This window comes from Pseudopipra pipra, chromosome 2 (assembly GCF_036250125.1).
Source record: "Pseudopipra pipra isolate bDixPip1 chromosome 2, bDixPip1.hap1, whole genome shotgun sequence".
In the NCBI taxonomy this organism is placed as follows: Eukaryota; Metazoa; Chordata; class Aves; order Passeriformes; family Pipridae; genus Pseudopipra; species Pseudopipra pipra.
This window is the reverse complement of record NC_087550.1, coordinates 22,235,032-22,252,922: the sequence shown is the minus strand read 5'-3', so window position 1 is coordinate 22,252,922 and position 17,891 is coordinate 22,235,032. Positions and strand designations below refer to the sequence as shown.

The 17,891-nt window shown below is 45.2% G+C and overlaps 1 protein-coding gene across 1 annotated transcript; it reads left to right on the top strand.

Moving 5' to 3' along the window:
• The first annotated feature begins 5,013 nt into the window (after nucleotides 1-5,013).
• On the top strand, nucleotides 5,014-16,641 carry SLC19A2 (solute carrier family 19 member 2). The gene is made up of 6 exons (XM_064644333.1): nucleotides 5,014-5,269; nucleotides 5,404-6,009; nucleotides 9,138-9,360; nucleotides 12,733-12,925; nucleotides 13,790-13,931; nucleotides 14,161-16,641. The coding sequence occupies exons 1-6, from the start codon at nucleotides 5,081-5,083 to the stop codon at nucleotides 14,284-14,286; spliced, it is 1,479 nt and encodes a 492-aa protein (XP_064500403.1). The 5' UTR covers nucleotides 5,014-5,080; the 3' UTR covers nucleotides 14,287-16,641.
• Nucleotides 16,642-17,891: the final 1,250 nt, after the last annotated feature.

Sequence of the window (17,891 nt, the reverse complement as noted above, 5' to 3'; positions counted from 1 at the left end):
AGCATAACAGAGACATAAAGCCGCATATTACCCATGGATTAAAGCCAATGCAGATCATGTTTCTGTGTTCACTCTCTCAGAAACCTCCTGAGCTGTGCATCAACGCAGGTGCAAATGTGAATCTGGGCATTTGGGCGCTTCCCATATTAGAAACATCAGCAAGCATGCATGGAAAAAGAATGCCTATGTGAAGTGCCAGGAGAACTCTACAGAAAAAGCGTCAAGGAGGAGTCTGGTTGGGACTCCGGACAAATAGCCAACCATTTGAGCATCCTCCAGCACCCCTGAAATGGCCATGAGCACTGTGGGTGATCAGAATTTTAGGATACTGCTAAAGGGGAAAAAGAGGGCTTGCAACTTTACAAGCACTGATGCTCATGAGGTGTCTTCCATGATGGGAAAAGAATTTTTTGATACATACCTAAGGAAGGAAGGTAGAGGCTATGCCCATATCCACATATGTGCTAGGGAAGACTGTTTGTCAATATGTTACTCTTAAATACCATAGAAATGAGATGCAACACTGTTCTATGGTGACCAATTGCCGGTTTGTATGAGTCAGTTACTCCACTTAATCAGCATAAAATAATCCTCTTCTTGCTATGTTTATTCATGCTAGCTGTGCATCATAACCAGTTTATCCACCTACACTTTCCTATCATTACTGTGCCCCATTCTCCCTTTGTTTGCTACACCCAGTGCTTGCATCATGCATTAATTACAATAATCTTCTCCAGGTAGCGACTCCATCTTCTTGAATGTTTGTACAGCACTCTCCAAAACAGGCCATGGGATCATTCTCAGGGTTCCTCTGCACATCTGTAACACCATTCCTACTGGGAGCAACACTGTGTTAAGCCCACTGTGACCTAGATACAGTAAGCACCAAGTCATTCAGACCTACCTATGTGCTTCTACATTTAATGAAAGTACAGGGTATGTTTCTTCTAGGTGTTTGTTTTTCTTTGTAACACCACTATTGTAATCTCTTTTAAGCACTTCCCACAAAAATTTGTCCACCGTTTGTAGCAGACTTAAGTGGCTTTTCCATTTTATTTCTCCATGTAGCTGACTGCAAAATATTTTAAAATGTCATGTCTATAATGGAACTGTATAGTGCTGTACATGATCCATATTAGCTCAGGAGTTATTCTGATGTCCCGTGGCAAGCAATTCCACAAACTCAGCCATAAATGCCTTACTTCTAAGGGCTTTTTACTTCAGTCTGCATTGTGTTCAATGCAGAGCCTGCTATGGAGTGTGGGGCAGAAGGGAAGTTCTCTGCCAGAGTCTTTTGATAGCAAACTGCCTCCTAATGAGTCCTATACTGATGGCTGCTGTTTGTCCTGATGCTTCTGCAGGTCTTGGTAAGCTTGAATTTTATGCTGTCTTCTCTACCAGCTGTGTTCCAGTAAACTGCAGTGCTGCTTTCCCCCCCCAGCCCTCCCCACCCTTGCACAGTTTAAGGACATACTTGGCCTACCAGTCTTGTTAAATGCAAGATCTTGTGTGTATGGAACTATAGGTGATGAAGGCAGAGCTGGAGGAGTTACAGGGTGGAATGTGTGGACATCAAGGCATGAACTACAGGTACAAACTGAAGTCTGAGAAAAATTAAAAGCATGGATTTGTGTTGAACTACAGTACAAAAATATCTTGGACTTCCAGATAGTGTATAGTAAAATAGAAGCAGAAAATATGCTCTGCCCATGCTACAGAGATCTGTTGCATTCTCTTACCAAGGGACATTTTCTTACAGGGCGTGGATAATTGATCCAGTTATAGCAATATATTTATGACAATGACTGCTGACCCTCCCTTCACCTCTCTACAATACAAAATTAGAACATACCCCTGAGACTTTTCTTGCTCTCAAAAAGATGGAATGGCTCCAGAATGGCTCCAAAACAGCTGTGGCATTCAAAGAATATCCTAGTAGGATTTATACATCTTTAGTTTTTGGAGAGGGGAAGGAATTTTAAAAGAATTAAGAAGAAGGGATCGAGAAGCTGAGTCAATTCTGTTGTCTTTTTTAAAAACAGTAATTTACTAGCTAAGGTCCTGTGAAATAGCCTTGTTCCACTGGTACTGATATCAGAGAAATACATGTTCTGTGCTGGTAGCCTTGAATGTGGGCTCATATTTACTCAACATGTGACATCTTAGGAGTCCGGAACTAACAAACCTTTGCAGAATAGGAAGTAACAGAAATGAAGTCATGCTATCAGAATAAAGTAATGAATGCCAAAGCTTTTAAGCTGACCCTTCATGGCTGCATAATATTTGTAAGTCTCCTGTTCAAAGCCTCCGTATTATCAAAGGATCAACTGGCAGGGAGAAGTAGAGGGCACAGGCCTCCAAGGTTATATCCAATCTACTGTTCTTACAGATAACTGTAATCTGTAGGCTTTTTCTAAAACTAATCATGCTGCATTTCATAAATAATTTGGCTTTTTTTTGTTCTTGCTAATTCTGTTTCATTCCAACATAAATACTAGTTAAGTCTCCTTCCCCAGATTAATTACAACAGCCAAAATAATAAAGACAAAGAAAGCAGTTGCTGCTGTTTGTCGCATTTGTGGGCCTTTGTTCTTTCCGTACTCAGCAAAAGACAAATTTGTTTTACTCCCTCTTTCTGGATAGTTCCTGAAATATTTGTACCATCTTAGTGCTCTCACCAACTGAGAAAGCATTCTGAACAACAGCTTCACAAGAGTACAGGTTTTAACTTACAGAAGCATTTCTCCAAACAACTTGATAAAACTTTAGGAGAACTTTTCATGCACATATATTTTGTAAATTCCTGCACAGTACACTGCAGGCCAGAAGCTGAGAGGAAGGGAATAGGTAAAATTAAGGAAAGAAAGTATAAGAAACCCTACTTTTCACAACTTGTGTTTTCCATCTTAGAAAAAAATTATTGGAAGTTTTGAGGTTGTTACTATCAAACTTCTTTAACCTTTCCTTATTTTTTCTAGTAGACTGGGGAGATGAAAAGAGAAAATGTGGAGGAAGGCTAGGGAAGATAGAAGTAAAAATTCAGGGAATCAAATTTTATATTGTTTCCAAAGGCTGAAAGTATTCCATGAAAACAAAATAAGGTGAGTTCTTTTGAGAACAAAAGAAACCCTGAGAAAACCTGGAGTACTTAAACCAAAATTTTTGCAGTTTCTTTTTCTCATGCAGTTTTTGGGGGAGAAATCTAGGTTGCCTGACAGACCGACTGTGTATCTCCTCAAGGAAAGGGGCTGAGCGAATGTAACAACTCCTGCCAATCCCCTGGAAACAGCAGTTGAGCTCCCGTGGCACAACACTAGGGATTGTTGTTTTGGAAGGACCAAGGTCACCCATTAGATCCTGTGAGGAGCCTGGAAGTTGTGGGAACTGCTGTCTCTAGGCAGGGCACACCATGGGAACCCCAAGGTTTTATTCTTTCCTCCTGCATCTGCTCGGCATGAAATGATGACCCAGATCAGTAGCAATGCTCTACACCTCCTGCTAACAGCCCATATCCCTTTATCACCTGCTACTGAGTCACATGCCAGCAGGACAGAGGTGCTGCTAAGAGCTAAGTGAGAGGGAACTGTGTGTTTCTGTTCACTTCCCCTGGGCAATATGTTTATCAGTCATCGTTTTGGCTCATTTCACTCTAACCATGCCACATTAAGAGACCAGCAGTTCCTTGCACATGGCTGAGATGGATTCAATATTAACAGGAGCTGATTCTTTCTATGTAGATTTTTGCTTCAAGCTAAAGTGTAGCGAAATGGCCATTGACTTTTTTTTCTTCTTCTTTATTTTTTTTCTAATAAACCTTGCAGGTTTATTACAAAAGAGAACATACAGAACAATGGAAACTTTGTTAGACCCAGAAGATAGCCAGAAAGCAGCAAACCACTGATGCCAAATGATACAGGACCAAAATGTTTATCTGTGTTTTAGACAGCTGAGTAATCTTATGGCCCCAAACCCTTTCATAGCTATGTTTATTAAGCTATGATGATGGAGATAGTAATAGTATTCTGCAATTCAAGAAATTCTGTTCTGGGACTGAGAGGAACCTATTCTTGCCCATCCAACTGTGTATAGCCAGGTGCCCTCTGAAAAGCTTTCATTTTGCTTCCTTGATTACTGACTCCAGGTAGGAGGCAAGATATGCAATTGCACAGATGGGAGGCCTGACCCCTGGTGTGAATTTTCCATGGCATCAGCCAATTTGTAGAACAAACTGCAGGTATAGAGTGGGAAGCCCTACCCGTGGTAGCAATGTGGTGGAGATCAAGGGAGTGGAGCATAGGGAAATGCAAAACAAGTAGATAAAAAGAAAATGTGGGATAGATTGAGGAGCAAAACAGCAAATTGTTTAAAATATTGGCAAAACTTTAAGAATAGTAGTCCTGGGCAAAGCTTTAGATAATGACTTTGAATGTAATAGTTTTATTTTCCCCTCTTGTCTAATATTCCTCCTGGATGAATAGGGTGCTGCTTCATTAAACCACAGAAGCCGTTCCAGCTCTTATTTTGCTAAAGGACAGAATGTGGCTGGGGTCAGCAGCTGAACGTGCTTGGGCCAGGAAAGGAAGAATGAGCACAACACAGCAGGAGAAGCACCTCTTTGTTGAGGTGGTTTTCAGGAAAGGGTTGTACCTGTCCCTGGGGGGAACGGGGAGATCAGGAATTCTGGGGGGAGAGTGACCTATGGGGGTACCTAGCCCTGCCCTTCGGAACGGGGCGATGAGGAATTTTGGGGGTACACTGACCCACGCGGACCCCCGGCCGTGACCCACCGCCCCCCCGCGCACGTGTGCTGCCGGCCCCGCCCACAGGGGCGGCCGTACCCAATCAGAGGGCGGTGCGCCGCCCCGCCCCCCGCGCGCCGGCCAATGGGGTTGGGGCGCCGCTCCGCCGGACGGCGGCGGGAGGCGCCTCTCGGGAGGTGACCCGGGACGGGCCCGCGGCCACCACCGGGAGCGCGTCCGGCCCCGGCAGCGCCTCCACCCCGGCCCCGGCCCCGGCCCCGGCCCCGGCCCCGGCCCCGGCCCCGGCCCCCGCCCCCGGCCCGCCCCTGCCCTTGCCCGGCATGGCGGGACCCCGCGGGGGGCGGCCGGCGCGGCGCTCCGCCCGGGCTGCCGGCGGCGGCGGCGTGTGCTGCTGGGCGCTGCCCACGGGGCTGCTCTGCGCCTACGGCTTCTTCTGCAGCGTGCGGCCGTCCGAGCCTTTCCTCACCCGCTACCTGCTGGGGCCTTACAAGAATCTCTCCGAGACACAGGTACGGCGGCCCCGGGCGCCTCGCACCCCCGCGGGGTGTGTCTGTGTGTCTGTCGGTGTGTCTGTGTGTCTGTCGGTGTGTCTGTGTTTAGTTTGTGGGTGCTGGGTGTCACCGCCGCCTTCTCCTTCCCGCAGGTGTTCAACGAGATTTACCCGGTGTGGACTTACTCCTACCTGGCGCTGCTGTTCCCGGTGTTCCTGGCCACAGACTACCTGCGGTACAAGCCCGTGGTGCTGCTGCAGGGCCTGAGCCTCATCGTCACCTGGTTCATGCTGCTGTACGCCCAGGGGCTGCGGGCTGTCCAGTTCCTCGAGTTCTTCTATGGGATGGGGACGGCCACCGACATCGCCTATTACTCCTACATCTACAGCGTCGTCGATGTCAACCTGTACCAGAAGGTCACCAGCTACTGCCGGAGCGCCACCCTGGTGGGCTACACGGTGGGCTCGGTGTCCGGGCAGGTCCTTGTGTCGGTGGCAGGATGGTCCCTCTTCAGCTTGAACGTTATCTCCTTAACCAGCATATCCATTGCCTTTGGCACAGCATGGTTTCTGCCGATGCCACAAAAAAGCCTTTTCTTTCACCACGTCTCGAGTCAGCAGCTCAGCTGTGAAATGAAGGTGATGGACTGTAAAAATGGATCGGCCGTCCAGGATCATCCTGATGTGCAGAGCGCACCTGGCTGGGAGGATGAGACAAAAGTTCCCTTAAATGGGGAGGGTCATTCAGCAGAGAAACAGGTGAGTTGTGCCCTGGGTTTTCATAAGGAGAAGATGCCATACTGATGTGGTTGTCACACATGCATATGTGCATATATGTACATAGCAGTAGAGATGTAATATCTAACATCAAAAAAGTATCCGTTTGCTTAGCCCACTTTCCTTATTTATGGCACAGGGAAAATTATTACTGGCATTCTTTTGGTGTTTGAGCATGGTAGGCTGCTCCTTAGTTTTCTGAAATTGCTCTCCATGTCTTCCAATGCTATAATTAAAATGCTCTGGGCATCAAATTGCCACTCAATGGTACAAAGCAAGGGATGTCTCTGGGGCACTAAAAATTCAGTATATATACAAATTCTGTGTGTGCTTCTGGATGCATCAGTGACTTGCAGAAAAGAGACAATTCTTCCTGCACTCTCATTTTGACATTTATTTCTTCGACTGTTGTGCAAGTTGTGCAGTAATAAGCTGTGTAGTAATTGGGTTTTATCATATGATCCTGGAAGGAAACTAGTCTAGGAAGGGAACTGCAATAGTTCTTGAGAGCACTTGGAGACAGATATTGATGATTTATAGATGGTCAGAATACAGATAAATTACAGGAAACACCTTTGCATAATAGCAGCTTAATGCAGCCCATGAGAGCACTGAGGTAGTGCCCTGACTTGTGGCTTTTGTAGGCTGCCTAACCTCTAGCAGAGTCACTTGTATGGAAACAAGTGTGCAGACACCCTTGTTGGGTGATGGGATGTGTTGGGTCCCACAAGGTGATGAGTGAGCAGCCTCCAGTTTGGAGGCCCAATGTGTGTGTGTAGTTGCCTGCTGGGCAGGTCACTGCCCCACTGCTCCAGGGAAACACCTGTAGGGGGATTCTCAGCAGGGGGATTTGAGGGCCTGGGGAAAGGTCAGCCTTGCTCCTTGGACAGAAGGAGGCCTTGCTTGTTCTGAGAACAAGCCAGAAGGTAAGCACGGCTATTGGATTAGTCAGCAGTGGGTATTTCACTTAGCAAGTAAGCCACAGTTTGGGGGAGGCAGCATCCAGGGCTGCTTTCAGCTTCTCCAGCTACAGCTGAGAATTAAAAGTATTAACATTCCAGGGACTTAATCCTGCCCCATCCAGCACGATCTTGTGTGAGCAAAAGTGTTTCTAACTGTGTTGTGCTTGTGTGCCGAAGGACATTTGTTAAGACAAGCTCTGTGCCAGTAATGACTAACATATAACTTATCCATCCCTTTTGTTTATCCTACTCCTACCCTGTAAGAGTACATGTGGTTCCAAAGTAATGGTGAATAGTTTAAAGAAGGAGCAAGTACACCTGCGTAACTCCCCGGAGTTCAGTTATACTTGGTGCTAAAAGTTGAGACTATCGTCACACTGGTGTGTGATGATAGTCTTCCTTCCTGAGGTAACGACAACCATATCTCACAAACATGAATGGCTGTAGGAATAACTATACTGAAGAAGCACTGCCAGGTGGTAGGAGGGCAGATGGGCCTTTCTGCTTTATCAGGCACATGCTTGGGCTGAACGTGCCGAATCAGTTTTTGCAGTGTACGTGACAGTTAGTTCCCTTCCCTTGTTTCCTGTGCCTAAACTTGAGCTTCATGTGAAATCTTCTGTGTGGGCATTATGTGCTAAGGTCACATTGTCACAAGCTGACCTCTTCCCAAGTTGTTCTCTTGGGCTTTGGAGGAATGGTCTCTATATGCTGAACAAGAGTTACGCCATTGGCAAAGCACCAATGGAACTTCATGTGTTTAATGAAGATGCTTAGAAATTAGTGACCCTTTAAGGGGTGGAAGAAAGCAAGTTCAGGTCAGGGTTCAGGCTGTGGTCTTTGGGAGTGTTAGTAGAAACACTGTAAAATGAGTTTTATTGCTCATGGAAAATAGTCTTTCCCAGGCATGCTGCACAATTCCCCCAGGCAAAGGGCAAACCGCCAAGAGCCCAAAGTTGCTGCTGCTGTCTGGAAACCACGCTGAAACTGGACCTGTGACAGCACAATGTGCAATAGCTCAGTCCTGTGACACTGCTGTGTGTTTCCCTGCGGGGAATCCAGGTTCACAGGGGCCAGAGATGCTGGGTGGGCCTTGGGGCTCTGCCCAGTCTCACATAAGTAGTCTAACTGCTCCTCTGACTCACCCAAGAAGGGTCTTGCTTGTTTGCACAGACTCTGTACATGTGTGCATGCAGCAAATGTTATCAGGAACTCTTGTCTACAAAGGAAAGACATGCTCTTTTCCTCTGCTGCTGTTGACATAAACTGGTAAAGAACAGGACTGTAACAGTGTGCATGTAAAAAGCGATTTTGATTGTTTGTCATCCCCTGTTGCTAGAATTGATCTATTTTCAATTATATTTCTTAAGGGTCTGCCCCCCAGCGTGCTCTTTCTGGAGTGGAAAGATACATTTTTTACCTCATGCCATTTGTCAGGGCACTTAATTTCATGCCATTTGTCAGGAAACTTGTATGTACAGGAGCTGCCATTTGTGACAGCAGTGTCTGGTGGAAGTAGCTTCTGTTTCTCTTCAGATCCCCAGATGATATCTCTCACCTTCTTGAAGCCTTGGTGAGCTTTAACATGGGTAGAGTGTGTTGTAATGAGATTGCTTCTTTGAATATTAATAAACTCAAAATGTTAGTACCAATGAAAATCTACTTTTTTTGTGGGGAGATATACTCCTCCTTCATGTTCTTTGTGCTACAAAATTTGGATCACGACTTAAAAGTGGCAGTGATGGTTTTTGCCTTTATGATTTAAATGGCTGACTTCTGATCCTGTCTTGTCCAAGTGGATATCGTGTCTTGTTTTTCCGTGTCTCTTCTCTGGTACCTTTCTGTTGCTCATATAACATCAGCAGTTCCTGTTCCCCGATTGGGAGAGCTAGAGATGGAGGGATGCTTGGAACTGAACCCTTTCTCTGCACTTAAGGGGATGGCCCTGGTTAGTGCAGAGACCAGTTCCTGAGACTGTGGGATGGGGAAGCTTTTTATTCATTACTGTGTGGAGGTTTGTGTCCAAGAGTGGTATTGTCACTCATCAGTGATCAGACCACCTGAAACGGGCAGTTTTGTGGGTCAGTGTGAAGCATTTATAAACAAAAACTTTACATTTCTGTCCCCTTCCTTCTCCAATCTATGCAGGAGCAGAAAGTAGACATCGTAAAGGTGCTCAAGGATCTCTGGCAGGACTTCCTGCAGTGCTACTCCTCCCGGACCATGCTCTGCTGGTCCGTGTGGTGGGCACTGTCCACCTGCGGATACTTCCAGGTCATCAACTACGCTCAGGGGCTGTGGGAGATGGTGCTGCCTTCTCATAGCACAGAGATCTACAACGGTGCCGTGGAGGCAGCCTCGACGCTCCTAGGTAAGCTTCCCTGACAGACACAGCTAGGGTGCTCAGTGTTGAGTTAGTCACTGCACACGGCTCTGATTCCTGTAATCCAGGACGTAGGTGTTTAAAGGAGCCTCCCAAGTCAGTCTTCATTCTGAAGTATTTGGCTGGCTGTGTGTTCTTGGCTGTCACTATGGCAGTGGAGTTATGCTTGGTTTAACCACTCAGAGTCAGACTAAAGGTCCTGTGCTTTTGGTTTTCCTTCGGCTGTGTAGGGAACATATGAAGGTTTCCTGTACACATACAGCATGCAGTGAGCCATGTTTAGTCATTTCAGCACTGTTAAGAGGAGAAGCTATTAGGATGAAAGAAGTTGGTTGACTTGAAAGGGACAGGTAGGCCAGTCAACACAAACATTTGTTTATTAAGTTGTTCAATACTGTTTCATTACCAGAACTAGGACAATAATTTTTTCATACAGCTATCCTACCCTTCGAGAGGCTTTCTAGATATTGCTGCAGCATGTTCCTTTTCTTTGATGGACTCATTGTTCTATCATCTGCTGTGGACATCCCGTACTTGGGGGCAAAAGAAACCAAGGTATACAAATAAATTATTAGTACTTTCTTGGGCGTACTCACCTGCCTCTTGAAGTTTGGTAGGATGTTGTAGCTGGTTTAGAGTTCTAAAAGCTGGTCTACAACCTGTTGTTAGTTGGCTTTGAAACTGTTGGCAAGTTGATTTTGAAGGCTTTGGCTATTCAGTAGTCCTCAGTGTGCTAAACCTGTACTTAAATAGCACACAGTCATACACTGTTCCTCCACCCTAGCACAATGCTATGGCTCTGGTTTCTTGTTTGAATTGGCTTCCTCTACCATCCTGCCTTGTTCCCAGGAAGGAAAAGAATTGGTATCAAGGGAAGGAAGACCCATAATGTGGTCAAATGTCAGCAGATTTAAAAAAATGTAAAAAAAAAACAAAAAAGAAAGGAGGGATATTTTTCAAACCTTACCACAAACATCTTTGCTATAAAGGTCCTTTTTTAAAAGGCCTATGAACAATGGACCTGTTAGAAAAAAAGGTGGATGGCACTAAACTCTTGTAAAACTGGAGTTTTTAGTTTCCCATTTTGATTTTTTTTTCTCTAGTATCTTTTTTATAAATGGTTGAATCATTTTGGGTGACGTTTTCTGAAAGCAAATTAGCCTCTGGCCCTGAACTGCTCTAAAGACAGAACCAGAAGATCCTTTCAGTTGACACAAATAAATTGCTTGAAAGAAGTAAAGTTTAGTGAAGTAATAGTCACAACTAAAAGCTTGAAGTGTATATCAGGACTGGAAGGGACCTGTTAAGGATGAGCATGCAGTGACCTGACTCCCCAGGCACTAGAGCAAATGCTCTAGCTTCTGATTTCCAGTTAAAATTTATTAATGAGCAGTTTATTTATCTCTGATGTCATGCCATGGTTGTATTTTAGCACAAAATCTTTGCTCTGAGCCAAAGAAATCAAGTTTTTCTAGTGTTCTTGGGTAAGGTTAAGCTTTTTGTTCTCTTCATCATCTTATTAGGTCCTCTTTGCACCAAACCTTGAGGTTGAGTTGCATTGTCTTTGAAGGTGGGTGACCAGAGCTGCAGTCGGCTTTATTCAGTGAAGCCTCAGACTTACAGAAGAACATACTGTTTACTCCTCTCCCTTTAGTAGATATACCTCTCCTCGTGCATCCCAGATCTGATTTTTCATCATTTTCATCACTTTCATCACTCTTAGTTATGAGCAGTGTTTGGCAACCTTTGTGTCAGATGGTGTTGCCATCCTTGCCTGTGTGGCCCTGCAGAAGGGTTTAAGTTGAGCAGGGTGACTCACGTCCCTGTCGGCTTCCTGTCCTGGGCAAGAGAAATAGTATTCCTTCTAGGGAGGTCAGCTGACTGTTAAGCTGCATTCATGCACTTTCTTGGGAATGTGTCAGTCCTTTATCAGGTTGGGTTGTGAAACAACTGGATCAGCTGCAGGTGTCTCATGGCAGGACACAGATTGAATATCTTAATTAGGTGTCAGGCTGATACAACCCTTACACATAGGGAGAGCACAACTTCATGAGTTGCCATGAGATCCCAGAGAGTCATGTCTGTTCCCAAATTTCAGAATTGCTAAGACAAGTAGGAAGAAGGCCCTAGGACTTTACCTTCTTTTTGCATCTCAGGGTTTTGCTACAGGGGAGCTAGACTTTCAAATGTCAGTCACATAGTGTCACAGCAAGCACTGGGAAGAAGAGTTTAGTGGGGGTAATAAATTCCTTTCCCTTGGCATAGCTCCCTTCTTCTGTAGTCTGCAAGATTGATGTGAGGCCTGATGGGATCACAGTCTTGTGCACACTGATGGAACACAAGGAGTCTTGGTGTGCTTGAAGGTTTTCTAAGATAATAGGGCATCTAAGGGCTACAAAGAGCTTAGATGCTGCACTATAGCACTTCTGTACTTATAATGCTGAATACAATCCTGTTTTTCACAGATCCCCAGTAAACCTCCCTTTGTCAGTAGGCTGTTTGTCTAGTTTGCTCTGTACAGCGGTGCTGTTATGCTGTTGGTTGCTATTTGGCTTGTTTGCAGAACAAGGCCTACCCCAAATGGGAATTTTCTATTAATGTAATATGTATTTAGGCTTCTCAGTAGCTACAACAGTGGTTCTGCATGAACACCTTGTCTGCTCATTGATTTGCATGAAATATCACATATTTTCCATCTTGTGATCTGTCTTCTCTCCCCATCTCCCCTTCATAAAATCCAGTCAGAGTTACAAACCTGTTCTGATTTCAAAGGATTGTTCTTGCACAATCAGTAGCACATGACTGTACCCTGTGATTGGGCTGCATCCCAGGAGATGTGGATTTGGACTCCTCTTCTTACTTACTCTTACAGCCCAACGTGCTGATGACAGTAAATGTAGGTTTTTGTGCCTCCGAGGAGAGAGCTCTAACAGCTGTGCATCAAAGTAGGTAATGTCTTCCTACCCCCCTAAAGCAGCACAAAATAATTAGCTGAGTGCTTTTGAGAACCAGGGTTTGCATTTCTCAACAGAAATTGCCAAATTGACAACACTGCCACAGTCAAGTGCAGAGAACTAAGCAGCAGTGACCTGAGTCCTGGGGCTGTGGAGAGGAGAGGAGACTTCAGAGGCCATCAGCATTGACCTTTGTATTTTTTTTTTGTCTTTCTGTGAAAGCGAGTGGGAGTTTACAGGGTTCCAGGCAAGGGAGGGGTCAGGAAGGAGAGCCTCTAAGGTGGTCACATTCATGTCCTCCACTTCAATCATGTTTGGCTGTCAGGGGCTGTACAGCTCCTAATACACGGTCTCCAAATTGCCCCAATTGCAATTACTAATGGTTGTGCTTTCCTTCCTCTCACAGGAGCTGTTGCAGTCGTTGTTGTGGGTCACATAAAAACATCCTGGGCAATGTGGGGTGAAGTGGCACTTGCCCTGTTCTCCTTTCTCATTGCTGCTGCTGTATATGTCATGGACACTGTTCATAACATCTGGGTGTGCTATGGATCCTATGTTGTCTTCAGAATTATCTACATGATGCTAATCACGATAGCAACGTGAGTATCTTTTTTAATATAAACTGCTCTCAATGTTACAGCTGTTGTGAAAGCGCGGTATTTTCTGTGTAACAAGAGTCTATTGCAAGGTTTTGTGTTGTGATTCTGGTTGGAAACTGAGGCCTGGAGATATATTTAGCTGGCAGCATGCCCAAGCTTAAAAGTCTTACGACGCTAAACTGACTACTTTTAAATGTTATATAGTGCTGTTTGCCAGGGGGATGTTTTTTACAGACATGGCTGGAGTGAAGTGTTGACAGATGAGGAGAGGATGATGCCTTGTGTTAAAGCATCAGCTCTCCCTAACCTGTAAGGAGGAAAACTTCTTCAGTGTTATTTGTGACTTTGGGGAGGAAAACACTGTTGTTGAAATCACTACGAGACAGCTCAATATGAGGAGTGATGCTGAAACTGGTAGCTGCAAAGGGAATTCTTGTTAGGAGGATGTCAGAGGTTATGGACCACACTGCAATGGATTGACACTTTGAGACTGCCAACATCTCTCTGAGATCAGAGTGTGTTGTATCTTGTCTACATGATGAGACCCTTTACATTGAACTGGAGGGCTACTTCAGTAACAAAAACCCAGAGAGCTCCCAAAGTGCCGTTTTAAGGTTCCTTTGGTTGTTTGTTGGTTTTTTTTTAAAGTTTTGCATGTATCTAAGGTTCTCTTTTAGCTTCTAGTCCATCATGAACCTGTTTAGAAAAGTACACTATCAGTGCAAGGTAATTTAGCTGTGAAAAACAGTGGACTGGTCCATGTAACTCCTAAGGCTGCATAGTTGTCCAGAAACGTCCCTCCCATTTGTGCAGTCTCTTGTTTTTTCCCTGTCCTTATGTTTCTGGTCATCCCTTTCTTTCCAGGTTCCAGATCGCTACAAACCTCAGCGTGGAGCGGTATGCCCTGGTGTTTGGGGTCAATACTTTCATTGCCTTAGCACTTCAGACTGTGCTCACTTTGATTGTTGTGGATGCCAGTGGGCTTGGGTTGGACATCTTCACCCAGGTATGACAGATGCTTTTACCTCAATTGATGGAAGGCAGGGAGGGAGGAAGGTAAACCAAGCTGTAAAGCTTCTCAGCTGCCTGTTTCTGGATCAAGGGTATGTAGAGAAATAATCACTGATTTCTGATATTTTAGAGGAGGAAGGGAGCTTATTTATTAACCTTCTTATAAATTTGGTAACTGCTTGGTTTAACCACTTCTTTTTATTTTCTTTTCCTCTTCTCTGCAGTTCATGATTTACGCCTCTTACTTTGCGGTCATCTCACTGGTGTTCTTGGTCAGTGGCATATGCAGTATTGTGAGAGCTTACAGAAGACAAGAGCAGATGCAAAGCAGATCTCCTGAAAGCCAGTAGCGCACCAAGCGAAGACTCTTGGTGACTACATATGAAGATATAGATCTATTTTTAATCTCTGCCTTTTCTTCCCAAAGCAATCACCTTAACGGTATTTGATCCATATTTATACTATATTAGTAGCACATTTTAGAAGGCAAATGTATTAGCTCTTACATAAGTAAGAACAAATATCTTCTTTCTAAAATGCCTTTCGTTCTTCTGTTGCATGTATGGATGTGCAGCAAAGAACAGTAAAGCTTTCTCAAAGAATGAGAACCCTGGGAGGTTTTAGTCTAAGGCTGTCCGTCTGCAGGCAGCTTTGTGATTGTCTAGTCAACTGCTGCTCTCTCTGTCACTGAGGTGCTGCTGCAGGGCAGAAGTGAGGGCACACTAATAGACCTCTCTGTGGAGAGCCCCAGGCCTGGGACAGGAGGTGGCCTTAGGGCTGTGCTCTGCAGTGTGGCTCTCACTGGGGCTACCCTGTGATGCTGGATGCTCCGTTTTGAGGACTGGTACACTAATGTTTCTGCATACGCACACGCTTCCTTGAGGAGCTTGTACTGTTTGTTCCTGCTCCTGTCTTCTGTCACCCCTTCTGCCAGCCCATGGCTGATCATGGTGCTTCCCCAAAAACATAACTGTGTCCTGGGGCAATCTGTAACACTACTGGACTGGTTATCAGCAAAACTACTTGTGCCAGTACCCAAAGGATTGTAAAGCTGGAGGGGAAGTTAAGAGGGAGTTTAAATAGACGAGATGCTAATCCAAGGGACCCTTAGACAACTTTGCGTTTGTCCTTTAGGGCTGCAGGTTTCTGTGATTACAGGAATCACTGCTTCACAACCCTGGGGGCTGAACTGTTTCAGTGGGATGGTGGATGTTAACACTAAGAAGTAGGGTGACTTGCAGGATTTTAAGCTATTCTTTGTGGCCTTAGAGAACTGTGACTCTGGTGACTAAATAGACACCTTCAGTTATGGTAGTTAGCACACTGACTGTCTGAGGCTTTGAAAAATGATGACTTATGGTCTATCAGTTTTTTCCCCCTTATTATAAAATGCCTTTATGCTTCTGATGGGTCTCTGTCCACTAATGCTACCTCTTCTTTCCACGTGAGCAGAACAATGAATGTTTGGAGTGGGCAGTCCTTTTGTTTTGTCCAGTTTAAGCAATTTGGGACTTGCATCATGTCTCTTTTTAAAAAATAATTTATTTTTTCTAAATTGCTTCAACACTGGGAAGGAGTTGCACAGAGTTGTCCTGGGCTTGGGCACCTGGATACTCAGGTGCCATGATCAGCACAGCAACAGATATCTGCAGTATACTGTGGAAATGGCCTGTGGACTGTCCCTGTTGCTGTGAAGGTTGTGGTGATTTTAAGTGTACAGGAGAGCTGGCAAGGGAGAAGGTGCAACACGTTGTGCTTCCCTCCATGCCTTCTCTTTGTGTGTTGGTTAGAGGTTCTTCCTTCTTTCAGCTGAAGAAGCAGCTTTGGTTCATCACTTGCTTTTAGTGCCATGGAAACTTCACAGCATTGGGGTTGGGAAGGTGTTTTCCCTCTGACTGGGACATTTCTCATAATTTTCTGTGAACCTGAGCCTTTATCACACAAGGTGAATGATTAATATGTTTGGGATCTGGGGCCTGGGGACCCCTTCCAGGCTGGCTGCTCAGGGTAACCCACTCCCCAAAGCTTCTCTGTGTTTGCAGGCTGCCTCCTAAAACAGTCCCCTAAAGAGGGCTCAGCTGCACTTGCATTTACAGACATAAACTTCAGCCTTATCCTGAAATGGAAACTTGAAGCCACCCATGTATATATTCCTTTCTCTGCTGTTTTTTGTTTTAAAAAAAAATCTGAAGCCATGAAATGCTAGCTGATGAGCTGTCCTGGTGCAGGGGTAGTCTGTCCTTTGAGTTCCTTGGTCTGATGGCAGTTGCAGCAAGGCCAGAGGAGTGGGTGTATGGCACTCTTGTCAAGTGACCCAAAGGAGCAGCTCAATTTTAATCATGTTTTTCATACGGAGAGCAAATATTTGATGGGGAACAGCCCAGTCATTTTAAAAGCAAGTAAAAAATTAACTAACAAATTACAGCAATAGCAATGATTTGTCTACCAAAGTAATGAAACTGTGGCAACTGCAATAGAGAGGCATACTACACTGTGTACATCTTCAGGTCTGCTAATGTATGGGAGCCATACCTGGATGTTGCTCAGGTTCCTAGCTATGCTGTTGCTGTGGTGATGAGGTGACTATAGAGCCTGACTGGAGCTGTATGCAGAGTTAATGACGCCTATGAAATTCTGTAACCATGTTGACATTGTTGGTTTCTAATTGAATAGATATTTTTGTTAAATAAAACTACTCCGAGATATCCTGTGTGGCCAGTGTTTGTTTTCTATCTTGATACCTTGCTAATCCACAGCACTGCTGCTTCAGGTTTTTCTGAGCATCTTTGTAACAAAGAAGAAAACAATATAGAACAAAACACACAAAAAGAAGGTAGTCTTCAAGAGGCTGGTAATAACTGGCTGGCTTCTGTAGGTTTGCAGAACTCTGTGTAAGTGTCATGTATTAAAGATTCTTAATTGCTGAACTCCAGTTCCAGTGCAGACTGGTCCAGTGAGGTAAGTCATCACTCACTGATGCAGGGTAACCCTGGTCAGGATGCATCAGTCTCACTGAGGGTGACAGCAGGGGAGAGCAGGTGTAGGTTTGCCATGCAGGAGGACCTTTCTATTTACATTGACCTAATTACAAAATTGAGGCCTTAAGGAAGAAATGCTGTAAGTTCTGCATCCTGGCATACCCGCACTTGTCTGCCTTGGAAAGCAGTCCCTGCATTGTGCTTCTAGATGTCTTGCACCTCATAGTACAGGGTGGGCTGGAGGGCAAAGTGATCTCTGAGTACCTGCTGCCAGTTTGATGTAGGTTGGTGTGGGTAGTAGTCCAGCAAGCCCTCTGCACAACCCTAAAGGCAAGAGAAGAGGGGTGTTCTGGGGAGGAAAGGGGGAGGGGAGGCTTTTTTAGGATTGTTTCCTTCAGAGCTTTATTGCGAGGCAGGAAGGATAGGACTGTCAGCATGTCAAGTTTGCTCTGACTTTCATTCATCTGCCGTCCCTGGGTGAATGCAGGAGTAAGCTGTGCAGGGATGAGTTTGACAGTGTGAGGGATTAAAATCTCTGCTTGTATATGTCAGGAAGGCAGCTAGTAGCTCATACAGGCATATAGCATTACCCTCTCAGGTGGATTCAAATGTTTCACATGCGGTGCTGGTGCAAGGTGCTGTGACAAGAACCCTGAGGCTGCTCCTGACTTCAAGAGAAGCAAGTCCACATCAACTGTGGCAATCCTCCTTGCTCCTCCCATCGCATCCTGCCACATCGTGTACAGCTGAGAGAGCTGGAAAGGGACACACAGCTGCTGTGAAGGAGCTGAATTTCTGCACTGGAGATACAGCATGCAGTGCAGTTTGATGGAGATGAGATAAATACTACACACAGCTCTGCCTGGGAAGCTGTGGCTGTTTCTTTGTTCCAGTTGATGCTCTGGGCTGCTGGAGGTGAGTGTTACTACTGAATCTGTGTGTCCTGCATCAGATCTTACCTGCTGGTAAGATCAAGA